General features: G+C 40.9%; 2 protein-coding genes and 1 pseudogene across 2 annotated transcripts; 2 read left to right on the top strand and 1 right to left on the bottom strand.

The window, feature by feature from the left end:
- Positions 1-721: 721 nt before the first annotated feature.
- Positions 722-2,314, top strand: LOC139932156 (caveolin-2 pseudogene; annotated as a pseudogene).
- A 4,277-nt stretch (positions 2,315-6,591) lies between these two features.
- cav3 (caveolin 3) lies at positions 6,592-9,206 on the top strand. The gene is made up of 2 exons (XM_071925926.2): positions 6,592-6,798; positions 8,245-9,206. The coding sequence occupies exons 1-2, from the start codon at positions 6,682-6,684 to the stop codon at positions 8,584-8,586; spliced, it is 459 nt and encodes a 152-aa protein (XP_071782027.1). The 5' UTR covers positions 6,592-6,681; the 3' UTR covers positions 8,587-9,206.
- Positions 9,207-12,504: 3,298 nt separating this feature from the next.
- On the bottom strand, positions 12,505-19,282 carry oxtra (oxytocin receptor a). The gene is made up of 2 exons (XM_071925847.1): positions 18,355-19,282; positions 12,505-12,758 (listed from the first exon to the last, which is right to left on the bottom strand). The coding sequence occupies exons 1-2, from the start codon at positions 19,280-19,282 to the stop codon at positions 12,505-12,507; spliced, it is 1,182 nt and encodes a 393-aa protein (XP_071781948.1).
- Between the last annotated feature and the right edge of the window lie 588 nt (positions 19,283-19,870).

The raw sequence follows: 19,870 nt of genomic DNA, 5'->3' as shown, positions 1-19,870 counted from the left end.
GCAAACAGCACTAGGTAATGATAATATGTACAGTGTGCACAGAATGTATGCAGGCATTATGTGTAGTGCAAGTTGTGCAAACAACACAAGGTAACAATAAACAGAATGGACTAGACAGTAACAGGATGGGCTGAATACAACAGGAGTGGGACTGCAGTCACTTCCTACAGGGGGAGGAGGCGGTGGGGCAGATTGTGTCGGTGTACAGGCGTAGAGCTCCAGCTGGGATGGAGGATTAGGGTGACAGCTCTTGGGAAGAAGCTGTTAATGTGGCGAGTAGTCCTGTTATTAATGGACCAACACTGTTGACAGCGTCTTCCTGATGAGAGAGCATTATCAATATCATCATGAAGTTTTCAAAATACTTTCACAGATCGTCATCACGCCTCTGATATTTGTACCTACAACACAGAAAGTGACAGGATAATTTCCCCCCGTTAGTAATTGCCAGCTCTTGCCGTGCTTTTGGACATTTCTCACACAGGTCTAAATGAGCCCTTTCATTTAGCCTGACACATGGAGAATGTCATGAATGATGGGCCTCTAAAAGCCAATAAAGGCATTCCTCAACAAGGGGCAAGGCAGTCAGCAGTCCACTATGTTCCACCAAGGTGTCAGTGACAGGCCTGCAGAGGCCAGAGCAGTAGGACTGGTCTGTGGCCATCCTCCAGTTATGTCCTGCTCATCCTCCATTCTTCCATCGCTCTGAGGCACAAACACCATGACCACGGAGGGCAAGCTAGCCGAGACACAGCTCAACTTGGAGGACATGGAGGAGCAGGAAGAGAGCACTCTGTGGTCTTCGCTGGGAGCGCCACACAAGAAAGCAGCAGGGGAACAGATGGAAGTAGAGGTGGAAATACAATCTGAAGATCTGGATTCCACCCACAGTGACACAAGGCCTCTGGTTCAGGACAGGGATCCCAGAGGAGTCAACAAGTGTCTGAGGGTAACTAACAAGCACACTCACACGTGAGGCACCCAACACAAAACACACACAAACGTTAACATAGAAGACACAACACAGGCCACAAACAGTGGTATAAAGTGTTAGTTTGGAGAGCGAGTGAAAGGTCAGTGAAATAAATGCACATACTCTACATACCACTCCTCCTGTCTTCATTGAATTCCAGATAACATATATGGAATGCAAAATTGAACCGAAGCCTAAATCTATCTGGTTACAGCCATGCTTTGATTTTTTAAAAGGCTGAGTTTATGGGAGAGGAATTTTGGTCATCATCATATTGATGATAAATATAACTTAAAAATTCAACTTGTCATTTGTGAAGGAGTTGCGTAAGTAAAAGCTTATGTCTGCAGTACCTTACAGCTCATGACGTTTGTTCTCCAGTAGAAAGACAGTAAGGCATTGTGGTATCAGTTGAATGTTAACATGCTGCACAATACTGACCTCATGTGGACATAATCACACTTATATTTTTTGTTCCACTGCAATTGAGCCTATACTATACAACACCAAGTGTATCAACTAATGTGAAAGTACCACTGTTTGTGATGGAAACCCTTCTGTCAATGCAATAGATTCATGTGCCTCACACATCCTTCACATTCTGTATGTAATAATATTATATTTTATAGCTCCCATACCTATACATCAAAGTTCCTATTTCTCACTGCTATATTTTTACACACTTTAGAAAAATAGTCCCAGTCAACCATTCACTTAAGGTGTCCCTTTGTGTCTCTTGAGGTTACCTTTGAGGATGTGATAGCAGAGCCTCCTTCGGTGCGGAGCTTTGATAAGGTGTGGCTGTGGAGCCACGCCCTGTTTGAGGTGTCCAGACTGTGGTGCTACCGCCTCATTTCCCTCCTGCTGGCAGTGCCAGTGTCGCTGGCAGCAGGACTCCTCTTCGCTGTCCTCAGCTGCCTTCACATCTGGTAGGGTTATTGTTACAGTGAAGACGAGGGATATAGACTTAGGCTAGAATGAATAGTTTAATGTGTTGTGTATTGTTGTGGCTGGCAAACACAAGATCAAAGGATCACTTGGTAGACAATGATGAACTAGAACACTACCTTTTGTCTGCCACAAGATTTTAACAAGATACTTTTAACAGTATATGCGGTGGAATTGAACAATTACCATTGATTACTAATGAAGTGAGCTCATTTTGTATCCACTTCCCTGTATTTCCCCAGGTTGATCATGCCCTGTGTGCAGCTCTGCCTCATCAACATGCACTGGGTCCAGACTGTGTGGGGCAGCATGCTGAACATTGCCATCGGGCCCCTCTTTACCAGTGTTGGAAAGTGCTGTGGTAGCATCACCATCCGTTTGGCTAGAGACTAATCCAGGCTGTCCCGGCCTGGCAGCCTGCCACCCAACTGCAACAGTCACTTAGCTGGGTTGGGAATGAATCGAGAATTAGAGATACACATAGAGAGGGTTTAAGTGAAAAATAAAACAGGTAAAAAAAAATTGTAACAGGGTACATGTTAATCCGGGAGCGTGTCTATGTTCCCTCAGCCCTATGTTCCCTCAACCCTATCCCAATTTACCTTCTGACAGCCTTGACCGCAAGCTTGCTCTAACCTTAACCTCAGTGACCTCATGCCTCAACCCAACCACCTCATCTGCCCTGGAACCCCTAACCTCAACCATATGAGCTCCTTGCCTAAACACATAGGGCTGAGGGAACATAGGGATGACCCTGTTAATCCCTAACAAGTAGATTTCCATCTAAATCATGCTTGTTGATCTATTTTGTATCTTTTCTCACCTGTCATGATATTGACATGATATAGCCATGTTGACTTTTAGAAACCCAGTTGTCCCTGTTGTGAAAAATTGTAGGAAATAGTGATGATGTCCCAGAGCAAGCATGTTCTGAACAGTTAGATGAGGCAAACAATCCTAAAAATTGTTCAGTGCACAACTATTGAAGATAGCCAAGATAGTATGCAAATTTGTATGAGAGTACAAATTTGCAATTAAATTACAAAATTAGCTACGGGTGAACCCAGGGCTGTAGGGTCTCTTGGTGGCCTGGGGCCCCAGGGTGTGTGCCTTGCATGGCTGATTGGTAATGCAGGCATGGCTAACAGGCACTGAGAGAGGCTAATGGTATTGCTAGCAAGTTAACTGTGCCCCACAAGTACCTGGATGGACCAGTGTGTATCTATGGGGAAGGTGGAAGAAGTTCTAGTACATGTAAGCTAGGTGGAGGACACCAAAGCACTGACTGTTCCTAATATCTGGCAAAACACTGGCAACATTCTCCTGGTCTAAGGAAATAACAGAATCTGTAATGATATTGTAAATATGTTGAATAAAACTGCATTAATGAATTTACAAGTTTGTTTGTCTGTCATTGATGTCCAGTTCAACTGAAACCTCTACTGTCCCACATTAAAGACTGACACATTTGTTTGTAGTCAGGGTTTAAAAGATGCCACATGTTAAAGAAAATCATCAAGAACCACAGACCTGTCATAAAAATAACAGCAGCAATAACAATATTCAAGGTCTACAAGGTCTACATGTAAAGTTTGATTAACTTTTTGTTAATAATTCATAGACAGATTATAAATGTCTCATAAGTTGCTTATAAATTGTTTACAAGTATTTTTGGTTAAGTCTTAATACTCTATGGTCCATTTGTAAATGATCTTGTTTTCAAATGCCTCAGGGGGCCGGGTTATTGTAGTGTTATGCTTTTACATTTCAAATTTGAAAGAATTTTAAATACAGTAAATTTAAATTAATAGAATTTTTTTACTGTTACCAGAGTACTAAATTATCATGATATTTCCACACAAGTAAAGGATTTGTATACTTTTCCCTGCATTGGAATTATAGTACAGTAATATACTACTCAGGATTCAAGTAAGTGTTTCCATGGTCACTGGAATAGTAATTCTCCTCAGTAACTTTCAAGGTTAAAAATGTACTTTACATTAGCTATTGTAGCTGTTGTTAGATGATGACTGCTATGGTAAAACTACAATTAAAATTTCTACAGATATTTTGACAAAACCTTGCAAAGGAACAGCTGAGAGTCAAGTGAGAGGGCTGTGTTTATAATACCATACCTTTCATTTGTCTTTATAGTTGTTTGCAATGTTGGGTGGTGATGTGTTAATCAGTAATGCATCAATATTATCCATATTTTTATGAGTGGTGTAACAAATTACTTTTTGAATTTCAGAAATAGTGCGTGAATCCAAGAACAGTTACCAAAGAAAAAAGGTTTTACTTTTATCATCCTCAACATATCTGATTGAAATTTGTGCAAACACTAAGCTAGTTTAGATGAGAAGTGGAATGGAATGGATGAGAAAAAATACTGTCTGGTTGGAAGTATTCCCACTACTTAGAATCTTTTTTTTTAAATGAGTAACAAGTAATAAGCAAATTTGCATATTTTTGAGTTACAAGTCTACAAAAGTAAAAAAAAAAAAAAGGAATTCAAAAGTGATATGAGTTTTAAGTTGGGAATACAACATTGTTTCTGAAAAACAGGAGAAACTGCCACAGGTCCATCAACAGATGTTTTGGTCCCTGTGAAAGATAATGAAGACATTGGAGATGTTTCATCCCCAACTGAAAACATATGAAAACATTTATCCTTCAAATTAGGTGTAACTGATACCTATTTGTAATATTACATTCTTCCGGACTCTAAATGCAGGTAGTCTGCCTTGAGTGAGCCTTGTATGCATGCGTCTCTCTCCATGACATGGAAGAGCGGAGCCGGTGCAGCCTCAGTTGAATGTATGACACCCATAGAGACACAGGCATGCCCACCATGACTCTCTGCAGAGCTATTTCTGTCGCTCTCCCTCCACGCCTAACCGGCCTCTCCTCTCTCCACCACCACTCCAAGAATACTCCTCTAATTGCGTTGGCTCCTGGTCACATGCACTCTGATCCCATTCCACCACTCCCTCCTTCCCCCTGTGTCTGCCACCAGGGAACCAAACCCAGGAACACCAAGCCATGCCCGAAAGTCACACATCCTCCAAGTGAACCGTTTTTACACCCCGCTGAGCAGTGATCCAGATAAATAGCAACAGAGAGCTGGAGGTGCTATTAGTCCTCGTACTAATTTTCGTATAGGGACTCTCTCTCTCTCTACTCCTCTTCCTCTCCCCCCTCACTTTGGCAGCACCACACGCTATGAGTTTGTTTATGCAACATGCTGATATAGAAAGCTATGACTGATAGGAACAACTGCACAGCTTAAGGAAGACTGAATCAGAGTTTTATTTTGAGCAAGTATTGAATTTTATAGTATTAGGCCTTGCTAAAATCAGAAATGCCTGAAGAGCCTTAAGACCCACCCTGTATGAAATTTCACTACTGTGTAGTATTAAGACTGTGAAACATTCACACAGCGTAAGCCATTGAATTATTCAATTTCACCTCCATTGAAAGAGTAAACATTTGATGAGAATAGAATAATAAATTATATTTTCATTTTTCTCCCTCTGACTAGATTGCATGTAATCTACTTAGCATGTCTACACTTTCATATGCTTTATGGCATTGTTTCTCCCAAGAAACATTACCACTTTTGCAAATATACTTACCATGCAATATAGATAAAAGAAAACATAACAGAGGATCTGTTTGACATGGTGACATTTGCAAAACAATATTGTGATGCCTGTAGATGTTGGCTGATAAATCAAACCGAACCATTTAATAGCTAAGTTGACTGCAATTCAGCAGAGTGAGCACATTATTTTTACCTTACAGAGTGCTTGCTAACTGTAGCTTTTCAGTGTCAGTAGAGATACAGTAGATCAACATTAACTATTAAAAATGAACTTATTGATTCTCAAACCAGCCTGTCCCTGCAGAAATTAGGCAAAATCTTCTAAAGATGTTCATTTTTATATTAGATTTAATAACTCATTATTCAAAGAGGTGTGGACCTTAACATTTACACCTGGGCCACTAAACCTGCTGACCTACCATGTGTTATGAAGGAGTTGATGAGTTCCACTTCAATGAAATGTATTTTAATGTGGATTGCATTCACTTTTTAATGAATAATAGGCATAGTACACATCCACATTACTCAATGTTACAATTGTTACTGAAGTAACAATGTAAACCCTGTAAACCACTGACTTGATTTTGCCATGACTTTTGTTTCCATTGTGCAATTCCATTGTAAAAACATATTCATATCGAATATCCTCCTTTCTGTAGACTGAATTCAGTGGTGGAATTTGACTTGTGTGGCCGAACTAGAGTCAGAGTAGGAGGGTGAGTTTTTACTTACTGCCTCACTCTGCGGTGGAAATTCGTGCCACCATGCAAACCCTGCCCAGCTAACCCCACAACCCTGTGTGAAATGTGACACAGCCCTGGGTTCCCCTTTAAGGCATGCCTTCTCTGTCTGCGTGCATCACATTGTGTGCGTGTGTGTGTGCGCATGTGTGTGCGTTCATGCATGCATGTGTGTGTGTGTGTGTGTGTGTGCGTGTGTGTGTGTGTGTGTGTGCGTGTGTGCGTGCGCGTGCCAGGCATTCATTTTCAACAGGACGTCTGCAGCAGCTGTCCACTGGCATGTCAGAGGGGCTTCAGAAGTCCTGAGGCGGCTGCCTGCAGTTTGCTCCAGGAGGCTTGACTCTCACTGTCTCCTGCCCGGCCCTTAACGCCCCACTCTCCCTGCCTCTGCCCCAGCCAGGACTAGCAGCCCCACCATGGCGGACCAGTACCAGTATAACACCAATGAAGAGAAGATCCTAAAGGACAGCCACACCAAAGAGATTGACCTGATCAACAGAGACCCCAAGCAGATCAATGAGGACGTGGTGAAGGTTTGTGCAGCATGGAGACCCCGCTCTCTCACAGACAGGTTTAAGAGTGTAACCCCTATGTTAGCATGTATGGAAACATGTAGAGAAAATAAATAAACTGGTTGCTAGGTGCAAAGACAGAAGAACAGGTTACTACTATACTGTTGGGAAGGTCCCTAAATAGTCCAAGAGCTATTCCTGCTGCCTGAGCTCAACACAATGTTTATTTATGGAATGGGGTAGAAGGGTGTGAAACTGATATAGTGTATCATCATGTCTTATTTAGGTTTGGCCACTGTTTATCCTGTGATTGTTGCCATGTGTACATATCATCACAAAATATTTACTCTAAGGACAGGACAGCATATACAACTGGATTAATGACTGTTTGACTAAATGGAGGTTCATATAAACATTTTCAATGAAGGCTGCAGTAAATTGTGATTTATGTATACAGCATTTGTTTAGAGGTAACACTTCAATTTGGAATGATTTATACTCCTGTTTATGTTCAGAAAGTTAACAAGAAGCCGATAAAAATTAATGGTTGATATATTTTTAAACTGTAAAGGTTGTTAAGTTTGGTTACAACAGTCTGGTCTGACAAATTAACATTCCCAATTCTATTCCATGCTTTTCATTTTCTGTTAATGTTTCCTCTTTAATTAATTTAAATTTTGATTTGCCGCAAATATAAGGCATTGTTCTTAATCAGCCAGGGAATCTCAGCTGCTGAACAATGAGGCTGACCAGCTTTGGGCCATATCGGTTTCCATCTATTGTTTCTGAAAGAACATTGATCGTCCATTTCAGAATTTCACTCTAGCAATCGCCTAAGAATTCAGAGAAGCCAGACATTTTAAAATGATGCATGTCTAGCCATTCATTCAGAGGAAGGTTTCCAGGCTGTTATCTATATTGGAAATGGATGGAGAGTGGCTGCTTCCCATACTGATCCTATCCAGTGTTCTTGAAAAAAACTTTTAGTTCTGCAATGCATCTCGTCAATGTAACATCCACCTGCCATGATCACTGAGTTAATTAACATTTTACAACTGAGTTTAAGCTGACTAGGCAACAGCCAGCTTTTTCGAATAAGCCCAGGTGCCAGATACTGAACGCACTATGCAAATACACAATCGGATCATTGTACAGTCGCTCTCATGCATTTTACATGAAGGTAATTTCGGTTACTGAAAAGTGTGTCAGAATGGAGCGAGTAGAAAGGTTTGGACCCAACATATACATCAAGAGCCACTCTCTGCAGGTGTATTTTTCATCCTATGAATTACAGCAGAAAATTGGTTTCTCTGCATAAATTTGTTCCTATCACTCTGCAGGTATCATCTTACTTCTTAAATCTTCTTAAATGTTCCCTTAAGGGTGGAGATTTGCAGTACTGGTATTGGTAGAAGGATAGAATCCATGATGCATTGTAGTGATAGCCTCTGTTGAATCTCTCACTAGGTGGAGTTTGAGGATGTGATTGCAGAGCCTGATGGTACACACAGTCTGGATGGGGTGTGGAAGCTCAGCTACACCACCTTCACTGTGTCCAAGTACTGGTGCTACCGCGTCCTGTCCGCCGTCTTCGGTATTCCCGTGGCTCTGCTGTGGGGCTTCCTGTTCGCCTGCATCTCTTTCTGCCACATCTGGGCTGTGGTTCCCTGCATCAAGAGCTGCCTGATCGAGTCGCAGTGCATCAGCCGCATCTACTCCCTCTGCATCCAGACCTTCTGCGACCCCTTCTTCGAGGCCTTGGGCAAGATCTTCAGCAGCGTGCGCGTGGCCTTGCGCAAAGAAGTCTAAAAACTCGCACAGTAGTTTTCACAATGTGATTGCGTAAAATGTGGTATCTTTTTTATACACCAGTGGATCATCATCCTTATTTCCCAAAACACCCCCTGTCTTTCATCGCCTGCCATCCCCCACCCTCCCATCCTCAAGCTCAGAGCTCTGCCCCTCCACCCCTCTAGTCCTGACATGCCCAGTGTGCCTTTTTGCCACCAGAAGCTCTGTGACAGCTGCAGTATGCGGCGTGGTTGTGTGACAGCTCTGGCACTCACGGAGGGCTCAGTGCTGCTCGCGGAGGGAACCGAGGGCTGCCTGCCATCAGGAGGATCTGTCTGGCCTCGTCTACCACTATCACAAAATGCTCAGACAATGGCTCCTCCCTTCACATGACATGAAACGAACTCCCCACCATTGCTGCACCTGTGGACAATACTGCCTGTATGCATTATATTTGGCTTATTTCCAATTTATATTGATACTGTATGTTGCTGTGTGCGATATTGTTTTAGTTTATATTGTACGATGGAGATAGATAATCACAGAGATTTATCATGATTGGAAACTCTTTTACAGAACAAAGAAATTGGAAATATGTTTTCTCTACTGAATCATTTTGATTAAACATTAGGAATGTTTTCAGCCTATGGATCTACTTTCTTTATATATTTTAAAAGCCTATTCCGATAGCTTTTCCTCTTAATTTCTGATGGCTCTACAGTAACCAACAGACTTCTTGGAGATTTGCAGCTGTAAGAAATATGCAGATGATCTATTTTTCTTTTAACAGAGGGTGATGAGTGGAATGTTTGGATATTTCAGCCAAGTATGCGTGAACAAGTACAGGTCTACCTATTGCTGGAGTAAAGTGTGCAAACCTCTCAATGAGACCCATGAAATTTGTTTCTATTCTGATCTAGGTAGAAAAGAAAACTACTTTTTGCTGTTATATGGTGTAGTAGGGCAAATTAAATGTAAGCTGAAATTAATTTAAAGACACTTTACAATTTATGAGATTGTACTTATAATTAGTATATGGCATTAATAGGGTGTATTCGATTAGATTAGAAAAAAAGTGTATTATTTCAAAGCATTCTTGAGAAAGTTAATATTACTCTGTGGCCCTTTTATTCTTCAAGTGATTCTCATTATGAAGATTTAACAACCATCTTCACCTTACTTTTATGATATTGATTTCAATCAGCTGGGCAGCAGTGACCTATAGGCACTGTGACCCACTAGAGGTTGCTATTGTGTGTGTTTCATATATGCAGCTCTTCAGTGTCTCACATCCATTATTGGTGGTCTAGTGTCATCGCACCTTTTTTCTGTGTGCCCTCATTGTGTGCCTTGATTCAGGCCGCTCCACAGCAGTTATTCAAATCCTTCATCTAGTGCTGGAAAATAAGCATATGCTTTTGCCAATGCAGTACACTGTCATTGTATTATGTCATTAATGAACTAAGTACAGTGCTGCACAGTGTAATTACTGAGTATATGTTTTCTTTGCCAGGGTATATTCTAAAATTCCATAAAAACTACAGCAAGAGCTTCAATCACTTTCACTTCAGTAGAATGTGGATACAATCAGAGGTTTTTAATGTTTTGATCTTCCATAGAAATGAAAAAAAAAATCTCTCTTGATATGATGCACAATTTATTTCAAATAAATAAGAGATACATATGTATATTTCCAAAATACAACACTCTAAATGCAAATATGTTATCAGTGTTTTCTAAGATGCCGTCAGTAGCCTTAAGGGGAAAAATATTGACCATAAAAGGAGAAACCAGTTTTGTAGAAAAATCCTGTCTTTATGCTGATGTTTGTGATTTTTTACAAGGAACTGTTTCAAGTAGAGTGATCTTTAAGGCAGGTTGAAACACATATACTGCACATAGATGATGAATCAAGGTATTCATATTTTACCTCCCGAAAGATGTTTTCAGACTAAGCAGCGACGATCTTATTACAGTATCTCGGAACGAATGGTTTGAAGAGGCTGACCTAGCATTCAAAACCTGCACAGAGACAGTGAATTTGTAGAATATGTAAATATGTTTGGTGTTACCAAAATACAACACATTCTCAACAGATACACATCTTATGATTGTTTTTATTTGTTTCCTCAAGAGAAACTGTGGGCTTTCTGTAAAAGATGAGTAAACTTTTACAATTAACAGACAAATACATTACCCTCCATTACATTACCAATTGGCATCCTTGGTAAAGATAAGCCAATGAAGAATGGAAAACAGCTCACAAGTAAACAGCTGTAACCGTAATACTAAAACAACCCAGAAAAAAATAGAACATTGCTTCGGTTATTGACACGGTGATGTTTGAAGTTTGTTGTTTCACATAAAATTCAAGATAACCTGTACAAATACAACCCACCTAGATCATGAAATTCATAGCATACATCTTTGATATGGTCTGGCAAGCCTTCACTGCCAGCTGTTACATTGAAAGATTTATATTTTTAAAGAATTCTCCTGATATTATTAATTTAACCCTGGAATAGCACAAACTACATTATTCTGATGAAATGTCACGGTATCAAGGCTGTAAGCGAGCAAAAACTTGATAAGTCGAAATAATATAATCTTAATATAATGTGGTACAATTATGGTTCTAGGCAAATTTAACTTTGCCCAAGTATCAATACCTTGACATTTTATTAGTTAAACATGTTATCCACACTATACCAGGGTAAATAGTTCGCAAAGGCAATTGATGCTTTATAATCTGAAAATAATGAATATCAGATGCTTCACAACCTTGATGGCTCTTGAAAGTGAATAGAAATAAAACTGGCCAAACAACAAACTCAGCCTTAATTAGCTTTGCAACAAAGGATGCTAGAATTAATTCATGGCCACAGGTTACCCTTATTGTTAATTTCTGCAGGAAATATGTCATGTCACGCGGCACGCATCGCCTCAAGATGGTTCTAGAAACATGACAGTCACTTTTGTTTACTCCATATGCCTGCACAGTCCCCAGATCTCAACCCGTAAAGCAATTTTGGGATAAGGTGGAACAGGATGTTCGCAGAATGAATGTGCTGCCAAAAAATCAACAAGCAGGAACTGAGTGACGCTATTGAATCAGCATGGACAAACATCCCTGTGGATCATTTCCAGCACCTTGCTGGATCCGTGCCTCGAGAAATTCAGGCTGTTCTGGAGGCAAAAGGGGGTCCTACCTAACACTAACTAAGAGCATAATAAAGTGGTCACTGAGTGTATTTTTGCTGTTTATATTTTTAAGCTTTTTTCTATCGTTACCAGTTGTGACAAGCTCTGTAGGACACTTTATTTTGTCGTCATGAAGCCATAACATCTCACATCATCTCAAGTATGTAACAGTTTAAATGTAGCCGATCCACTGCAAATACAACAAAAGTGAACAACATGGCACACAATATTTATAACAGGTGAGCAATTTCATTGTAACACCGACAAACTGGATTCATAAGGTTTCTCGTTATCCACAATCTCTCACCTGGTTGACACCAACAACTGAATCAATAGTGTGGGTGGCCAAGGTTGACCGTGCATATAAATTCATTCCATTATTCTCCATGCTTTTCCTTCCTCTTCGGATCAAACATGTAAATATACATCTGAAAAAAGCAGACATTCAATCGACTGCTCAGCATGGTCCATGAGAAACTAATTGACTGGTGAGAGTAAAATAACAAAAGAATGCCACCAAATATATACAACAGTAATCCATTTCACAACTCCACTTTAACCCACCATAAGAAAGTACTGCAAATTGAAGATACAAGACTGGTGTCTTTCCCCGTTTGGGTGTGAATAGCAAGCCTCAGGGAGAGAGGTATCTGATGGAGTTGTCACTGCTGGGTATTGTATGGGCAGTGGGACAAGGAGGGCAGAGGGAGGGAGGGAGGGATGGGGGGGGGTTGCTTATGTGGTGGAGGTTTGTGTGATGCTTCTCTGACTGCTAGTGCTCTTGATGACATAGGTGGAGGAGTTGCTCTTGTGGCTGGAGTCAAAGTCATGCTCACAGTGGCACTGGGAGGACTTGAGGTAGCGCGCTGAACAGCACAGAAAGTTCTGCCTAAGGTCCTGGAACAGGTGCCCAGCGAAGCACATGTAGATCCAAGGGTTGCAGCAGCTGTTGAGGCTGGCCAGCAGCATGGAGATGATGAAGGGCATGGCTGAGGGAGAGGAGAGAGACAAGGTTTACTGTGCTGATACACTGCTAACACAAGACTTAAGAGTTATACCCAGTCTGGGTGTGACCAGACGCATCTCCTGAAAGCTTTGATTCGAACAAATGAGGATGTTAGTGGGTAGCTGAAAGCTGGGATCCACTGCTATTCCCATCATGAATATGACAAAATTATTATTGTAGCTGAAAGGTAACGCACTGCTGTTATGCACACCCATATTTAAGTGTTTTTATTCCTATTAATGTATAAGTTTATTTAAATTTATGCCTCCTTTTCTACCCACTTACTATCTTCTCCTAACATCCATTGCACTTGTAGGTCAGTCAAACAGCATTCACATTACAAAATGTCATGTGTGGTGTTCTGCAAGTACTGCAATTCTCACAACTTCCAGCAAGCCTCACAACATCCTTTGAATTTCTAACTAAGTCATTTACTTTTTTAAGAAAAATAAATTTTAGACATTTAGCTGCCGCTCTCAGTGAATGAATGAGTATAAAATGTATTCAAGTCTATAGCACTCCAAAATGCACTGTTGTCTGAAAGGATTCTCAAGTAGTTGTTTCTCCCTCACACATTCCTGAAATGTATAAATGTATTACTTCAGACTCAATCCTCACGTCAACTTACTCAGGCTTTTAACCTTATTCATACTATTAAGCCAAACTTACACGTACCGACACTTTTTAAATACTTACTCTTCAGGCAACAAAATCCATTGAATTACTTTGAAAGCTCACATACTTTCTTTCTTAGTCACCATTGATCTAGGCAAAAACCAAGGACCAAAAAACACTGTGAGCAAACATCTATTATTGTATTTCCATTCCATTTCCATATACAATATATATACATATATATATTTCATTTTGTGATAATACCACATATAAGGAATCTGTTTTATTCCTAAATGGTTACCTTCTCTCTCATCTACCTATAAAATATAGCACTGACTAAATTGGTCAGGTATAAATCAAACAAACAAAGGTAGACCAGTTGAAACAAGCAACAAAATAAAATTCCACACTTTCAAAAACAAAGTTAATACCCAGAATACACTTCTAAATGTTAAAATGAGAGAAGAGTAAATGCTATGTACATCACTCAGTGCGACCTGCAGTGGCGCGTTGGGTGACATTTACGCGACGTCGACTCCACCATCCAACTGACATTTGGCAAATGACTTTCGGATTAATGTAATTGGCTCATATCCCGTATTTAACCTCTTCTTGCTGATTGATAATCTCTCTCTCCCTGTCTGTGCTTATGCTCGTTCTCACAATGTCTCTAATGACTGTCCCTGTGCTCTGATGAAAACTGCTCAGTGTAAACGGTCTCTGGAAGGGCACAAAGCTCGCACGCATAATTGATAAGAATTGATCATCAGCCATTAAGGTTTTGATTTATGAGCCTACAAGAGGAATTTAATTCAGTGTAACTCATTACTCTATTACAGTGTCATAGGTGTTATAATCTGCTTTTGACTAAGCACGCTGCATTTTATCCTTTCAGATGCACAAAAGTAAAAGCCAAGAGTACACAGCAAATACTGCGAGTATTTTTATCTGAGCAAGAAAACACAAATTTATCAAATGTCCCACAGCAAGTCAAGCCAAAAGAATTCATTGCTGTGTGACTTCGCCGGATAACGACCTCAGTTCTCTAAAAACACAAAACTGCAGAATTGCAAAATTAATATTATAATAAACTTTTATCCATGCATCGACTTGCTGTACTACAGGGTATAATGCTGGATGACATATGTGGCACTAACAAAATGCTAAATACACCACTGAGGAAACTGCGAAAGGTCTCCAAACACCAGACTAACTAGTGACTATCAAGCATTCTTATCAGGGTGGACGAGAGCAGAGAAGAGCCTGGATCTAATTTGAATTATGAGGGGGAATTATGAGGAAAAATCTTTACTCAATTAGCTCATGGTGCCTTTCACAAGGGAATGATAAATCATACAGCATAAAGGAAGACAGAATAACCATGCGCTGGCTGGTCAATCTGCCTGACTGTCGGAGCTGATGACAAATGGCTACCAAAGACAAAGTAGGCTCCTTAGCAATTCATTAATGAGAACACATCAAGCTGATTCTGCTTATTAGTACTTATGATCATCTCAATTTAATATTAAGACTGTTTTACATGATTTCTACATCATAAATATTGAGTAATATTTACAAATAAAATCGTTTACAGAGATATGATCTGGTCTATAACAATATTTAAGACCTGGAGACTGGAAACTGGGCTTAGTGTCCATTAAGTACTTAATGCAAATCAATACCGCACAGAGGGTGAGTCAGCATCCGAGGCCGAGGGCACAAGGCTTAGCAGGGGAGAAATGTTTGTATTTGGAGATTTGGGAGATTGTATGAATGTCTGATTCAGGGTGTTTTGTCCCCCACGCGATGAAATCCGTCCGTCCATCCATCCATCAAATGTGACATCTCAGGTGATAACTCAGACTCCACTGGTCTGACAAAACTTGGAGGGATGATATATTTTGACACTGTGTTCTGGCGTTTAAAAAATGACTTTCAGAGCCGGACCGTATTATTATTATACATTCTATGCCGTCATTTAGGGCCCCAACCGCTAAGAAGGGCCACATAATGGAATTATCATTATTGTTAATGGTGGGAGTAATTTGGTGGTTATGCTTGGAGTGTTTTGGGACCACAAACACTTCTTATTTAGGGCCACCAAAAGCCTAGGGCTGGCTTTGATTACACTGACTGGCCTGATGCGGATGCTGTAATTAATGGTCATAATTTCAAACTTTGAAAGGCCATAACTGCTGTACCACTGATCCGATTTTGATATATTTACTTGTATAAATTTTATTATCCGTGCCAGTACAATCATGAAATCCCATGACTATAGGAGCTATTGTAGTGTAATGTATCGAGGTGGAGGAATTCCACATACAGCTTCAGTCATGGATACTGCTGTGTGCTGCTGTTTGTGCAGCCTGTTTCTGCTGAGAGTGCCCTTTGCAGGAAAGACAGAGGCTGAAAGTAGGAGACTTCAACTTATGTTAATCTGTCAGTGTGATTCATGGTGAAAGTGGAACAAAAAGATATCTTTATTGGATATGATCTCAAGGGAACACACGGTAATAACTTTCCATGGTGGAAACAATCAATCATAAACATGTTGGAACAATGGACATTTTTGTCCTGCACCATGGCAAAAAAAAAAAAAAGTAAATAATCAGTGTTCATGAATCTAAACATTTTAACTAAGGTTGCATTTCACTTCGGTTTCATAAAAAGGTTAAGGAAATAATCCACAATAGAATAAATCATGTGGTCTGATACAGAAGCACCCAATTAATATAATCTGTATGTGAGGGATGTAATCTGAATGTAATGTCTGTAATAAGCAGTAATCACCTGTAATCAGGGTGATATCACACTGATTATTTATTAAGGAGCATATCACAAAGTATTGATACTCTGTTTGGAAACAGCTTTCTGTTATAGGCTGTCTGGGCTGGGCTCACTCTGCTGAGTCTAATGGACACTTTATCTCCACACACACAGGTGACACTCAGCCTATCTATTGTACACAAACACTTGCACGTGTAACTGCCAATTCTAGCCTTTCTCTCTGATCACTGTTCACGTGTAGAGAAGCCATCAGAGCGCTGGCCTCATCATCATGTTCCACTGCACTGATCGAGGCTCTGCAAAATAAAATGGATGAATCCTTTTTTTCCATACAAAGGACAAAGTATTATTGGCCCTTTTCTCTGGGTTACTATCTTAGAACAAAACAGAGCCGCTTTGAGCCATGTTACATCATTTCTGCCATCAGAGCCAATCCTTATTGCATTATTGCATCTTGCTACACAGCTCCTCTTGTAATACTTCACTAATTCAATGTTGAGGTGTTGCCCTCAATTTTAGAGGAGTTATGCGTATTATGAGACTGTTCAGCTCCAAAGAGTTTGTCATCCCAGGGCAACAGGCGAGGCAGTGCTGCTCGAGGAAGATGACAACGACACAGAAGCAGTCTGGTGGAACCTCGCACACAAACCCAGAGAAGCAAGACAAAGGCCTGCAATACCAAAGTATGTTTACTCTCCCCTCATCGACAGCCATCCTGAGATTACTGTGTTATTTTAGTGCTTCTGCATTATTGTTCATATTCTTCCTCTCAACTACGTTTTGTTTTGCTTCCCTTTATTCTTCCTGTATGTGGGGGGACTTACCAGCTTCCAACTTCCCCAAAAAGTATTTGTCTGAGGAACAACAAGGAAAGCTGAAAACGGTAGAAAGTTTATTTGTAAAACATACTGTCATTATTCTTTCTTTGTGGTAAAAGTTTATATTTTCTTTCACAAGGAGATGCAGACATTATATTATTCTGCAAAGTCCTCCAAAGAATGGACAGAATTACATTTGCCCTTGAGTTCACTTTTCCAATAAAACAATGGTCCTTCCAACAAACAAACAAACAAATAAAATTAGAATAAAAAAGCATAAAATAATTTGGCTAACACAAGTTCAACCTCCCCTTTACCAAGGGCAAGTAAAGCCTTTTGTGCCTTTTAATTAGACCTACCTACATGGAAGAATGGAAGGAGCACAGAGGCTCAATCTCCGAAATGTGTAAATAGAATTTAAATTGAAATTGCCGTGTTAAATGCTGTATTGTTATACGGGTGTGGCCATAGCCCAGTATAGAGATCAATAGATATAGGGAACACATTCATGTCTACTTAGGAGCCTATCGTGGCTAAATGTCAAAGACACACTCCAACCTGCCTCACAGGCACAAATAAACCTGCTTGGCGCGCTGTTGCGCACACTAATTTGATTAATGATTAGCCATCACACGGGGTTCGCTGAAGCCTGTGAGGTGTTAGAGGACACTTGGAAATTTCTGTATCCAGTTTTCATTCATGAAAATAATCGTGGGTAATTTAGGAATTCGAGTTTTCGCTTTAAAATTGTCTAATGTGATCTAATGAGTTCTATTTGCTCGCACCATGCATTTGTGTTTTAGAAGCTACATGAAATCCTGCTTTGGTACTCTGGTGCAGCCTCCTGTACAGTTGGCCTATTGGCGTTCTGAGCTTGAATGGCTCAATCATCTGTAACCTCACTATCAGTCCGCACTGCACCCCATCATTGGTCGGATAGTCTACATTCTCTGATACTAAATCCATAAACCAGTAGAACCAGATTCTCCTCAAGTTGGCCACGACATCTCAAGCGTAAAACCCAAGTGTCCAACGCGCATGAATGAGGCAAACAGAATAGCAGTGCCCAAAATACTGCTTTTGTTGCATCAGTTTATGTAGTCTGTTTGCTCAGCCTGCGTACTGCTTACTTTCATCTTCGCAAATGTCGTGCGTAAAGCGAGCAATGACGCGCACCAAGAAGGATGCGGCAGACAATAAATCATTCAATCAAGCATTTTCACGTGGAAATTTTGTCCGTGGAATGTCGTGTGAGTTCATACATACCACAGTGTTTAGGTGTTTAAAAGGTGTCAGGGCACCTTAGCATGTGCGCATGCATTGGCGGTAAATAATAAACTTTAAAATTCAACCTACCTTCACGGGGCGCTGCTGGATCCCACGCCGACCACATCTGAACGGAGAAAAAGGGGGTCCAGCAGACGATGTAAGCCAAGACGATCACAAATGTCATTTTCACTGTGGTTATTTTCGCCTTGGAGATGAGCTTAACGCTGCTCACGCGGGCCAGAGTATTACCCTTGGAGGTCTTGGGCGTGAGGCTTATACACTGCTCTCGCTTAGTTTTCAGTTTAAAGTTTTGCCATATTTTGAAGCTTATTAATCCATAACAAATACTCAGTATGGCCACTGGAATGATATATATGGTGAGACTGATCCAAGTGATATAAGCTTTGGCTCCCCAAGGCTGCACGAAGTCTCCCCAGCAGTCATACACTCCAGATCCAACTGACCCGACCTCCCTCAGGGAAAAGATGTACATCTGCGGGGTACTGAACAACAAGCTCAGAACCCAGGAGAATATGACATAAAAACGGTCTTTTCTCTTGTGCAGAGAGCGGAGCGGCTGACAAATCGCCAAGCACCTGTCCACGGACATCAGAACTAGCATGTACGTGGAGGCGAACATCCCAACGACCTGTAGGTATTTCACCAACCTGCACAGAATGTCCGGCCCATAGAAGCGAAATGTAATGTCCCAGATGAGCTGAGGGAGAACTTGAAATATCGCCACAACCAGATCGGCGATGCTGAGGTGCTTCATGAAGTAATACATTCGGGACTGGCTGTGCTTGGTGGTGTGGATGGCCAGCAGGACGCACAGGTTCCCCGCCAGTGCCAGAAACAGCACCAGGGCGAGCACAGTCACCTCCACCTTCGCCACCTCCTCATTCCGCTTCAGGGGGTTCGTCTGATTCAACCCACCGGTCCCGTTACCGAGGCTTGAGTTCCGCCAGGATTCGTTGAATTGCCAAAAGTCACTTTCATTTGATATACTTTCCATTGTAGCAGCCGTGTCCCTCTGCAGATGCGTCAGCGGTGTAGTCATGCAATGGCTGCGGTGGTCACCTGGAGGGTCTTAAATGACAAAGCCTTCCTTGCTTCCTCACAGGTGTCAAGATGAAGGGTCGATTTAACGAGGCTTAACACATGATTCTTCAGTGAGGAAAAAAAGGGATTCACTTTTATTGAATAATGGTTATATCACCCATGCATTGCTAAAATAGTGGGAGACGCAGAAGTCCACAAAAGAAAGCAGCAAATGTTTCCTTTGATCTAAATATAATCCGAAACATTTGACAGAATGTGTAGCCTACGGCCGGCAAAACAGAAGTAAACTTCAAGTGAGGAAGGCTACAATCTGGGTCTACACAATAGAACTTGCTCACTAAAATAACGCGAGTAGCCTAGTACAGTTCACTGTTCAGAGGCAATTCTCAGAAACCAAAATCAAATCCAAAGAATTAGCAGAACATCTCCATTGCAGGGTGGGCTGTGGTAGAGCAAGTTACATATTCCTTGCCTTCAAAAATGAAATCTGAAAATCAAAATGTTTTCACCAAAGAATTGCTTTGAAAAATGAAAGCACCAG

The sequence above is a fragment of the Centroberyx gerrardi genome, chromosome 5, assembly GCF_048128805.1.
Source record: "Centroberyx gerrardi isolate f3 chromosome 5, fCenGer3.hap1.cur.20231027, whole genome shotgun sequence".
Taxonomy (NCBI): Eukaryota; Metazoa; Chordata; class Actinopteri; order Beryciformes; family Berycidae; genus Centroberyx; species Centroberyx gerrardi.
This window is presented reverse-complemented; position numbering and strand designations above follow the sequence as displayed.

Coding starts and splice junctions, on each gene's coding strand:
- cav3 (XM_071925926.2), top strand. CDS start 6,682: ATGGCGGACCAGTACCAGTATAACACCAATGAAGAGAAGATCCTAAAG. Junction 6,799..8,244: donor TCAATGAGGACGTGGTGAAG/GTTTGTGCAGCA, acceptor ATCTCTCACTAG/GTGGAGTTTGAGGATGTGAT.
- oxtra (XM_071925847.1), bottom strand. CDS start 19,282: ATGGAAAGTATATCAAATGAAAGTGACTTTTGGCAATTCAACGAATCC. Junction 12,759..18,354: donor TCCAGCAGCGCCCCGTGAAG/GTAGGTTGAATT, acceptor CCTCTCCCTCAG/CCATGCCCTTCATCATCTCC.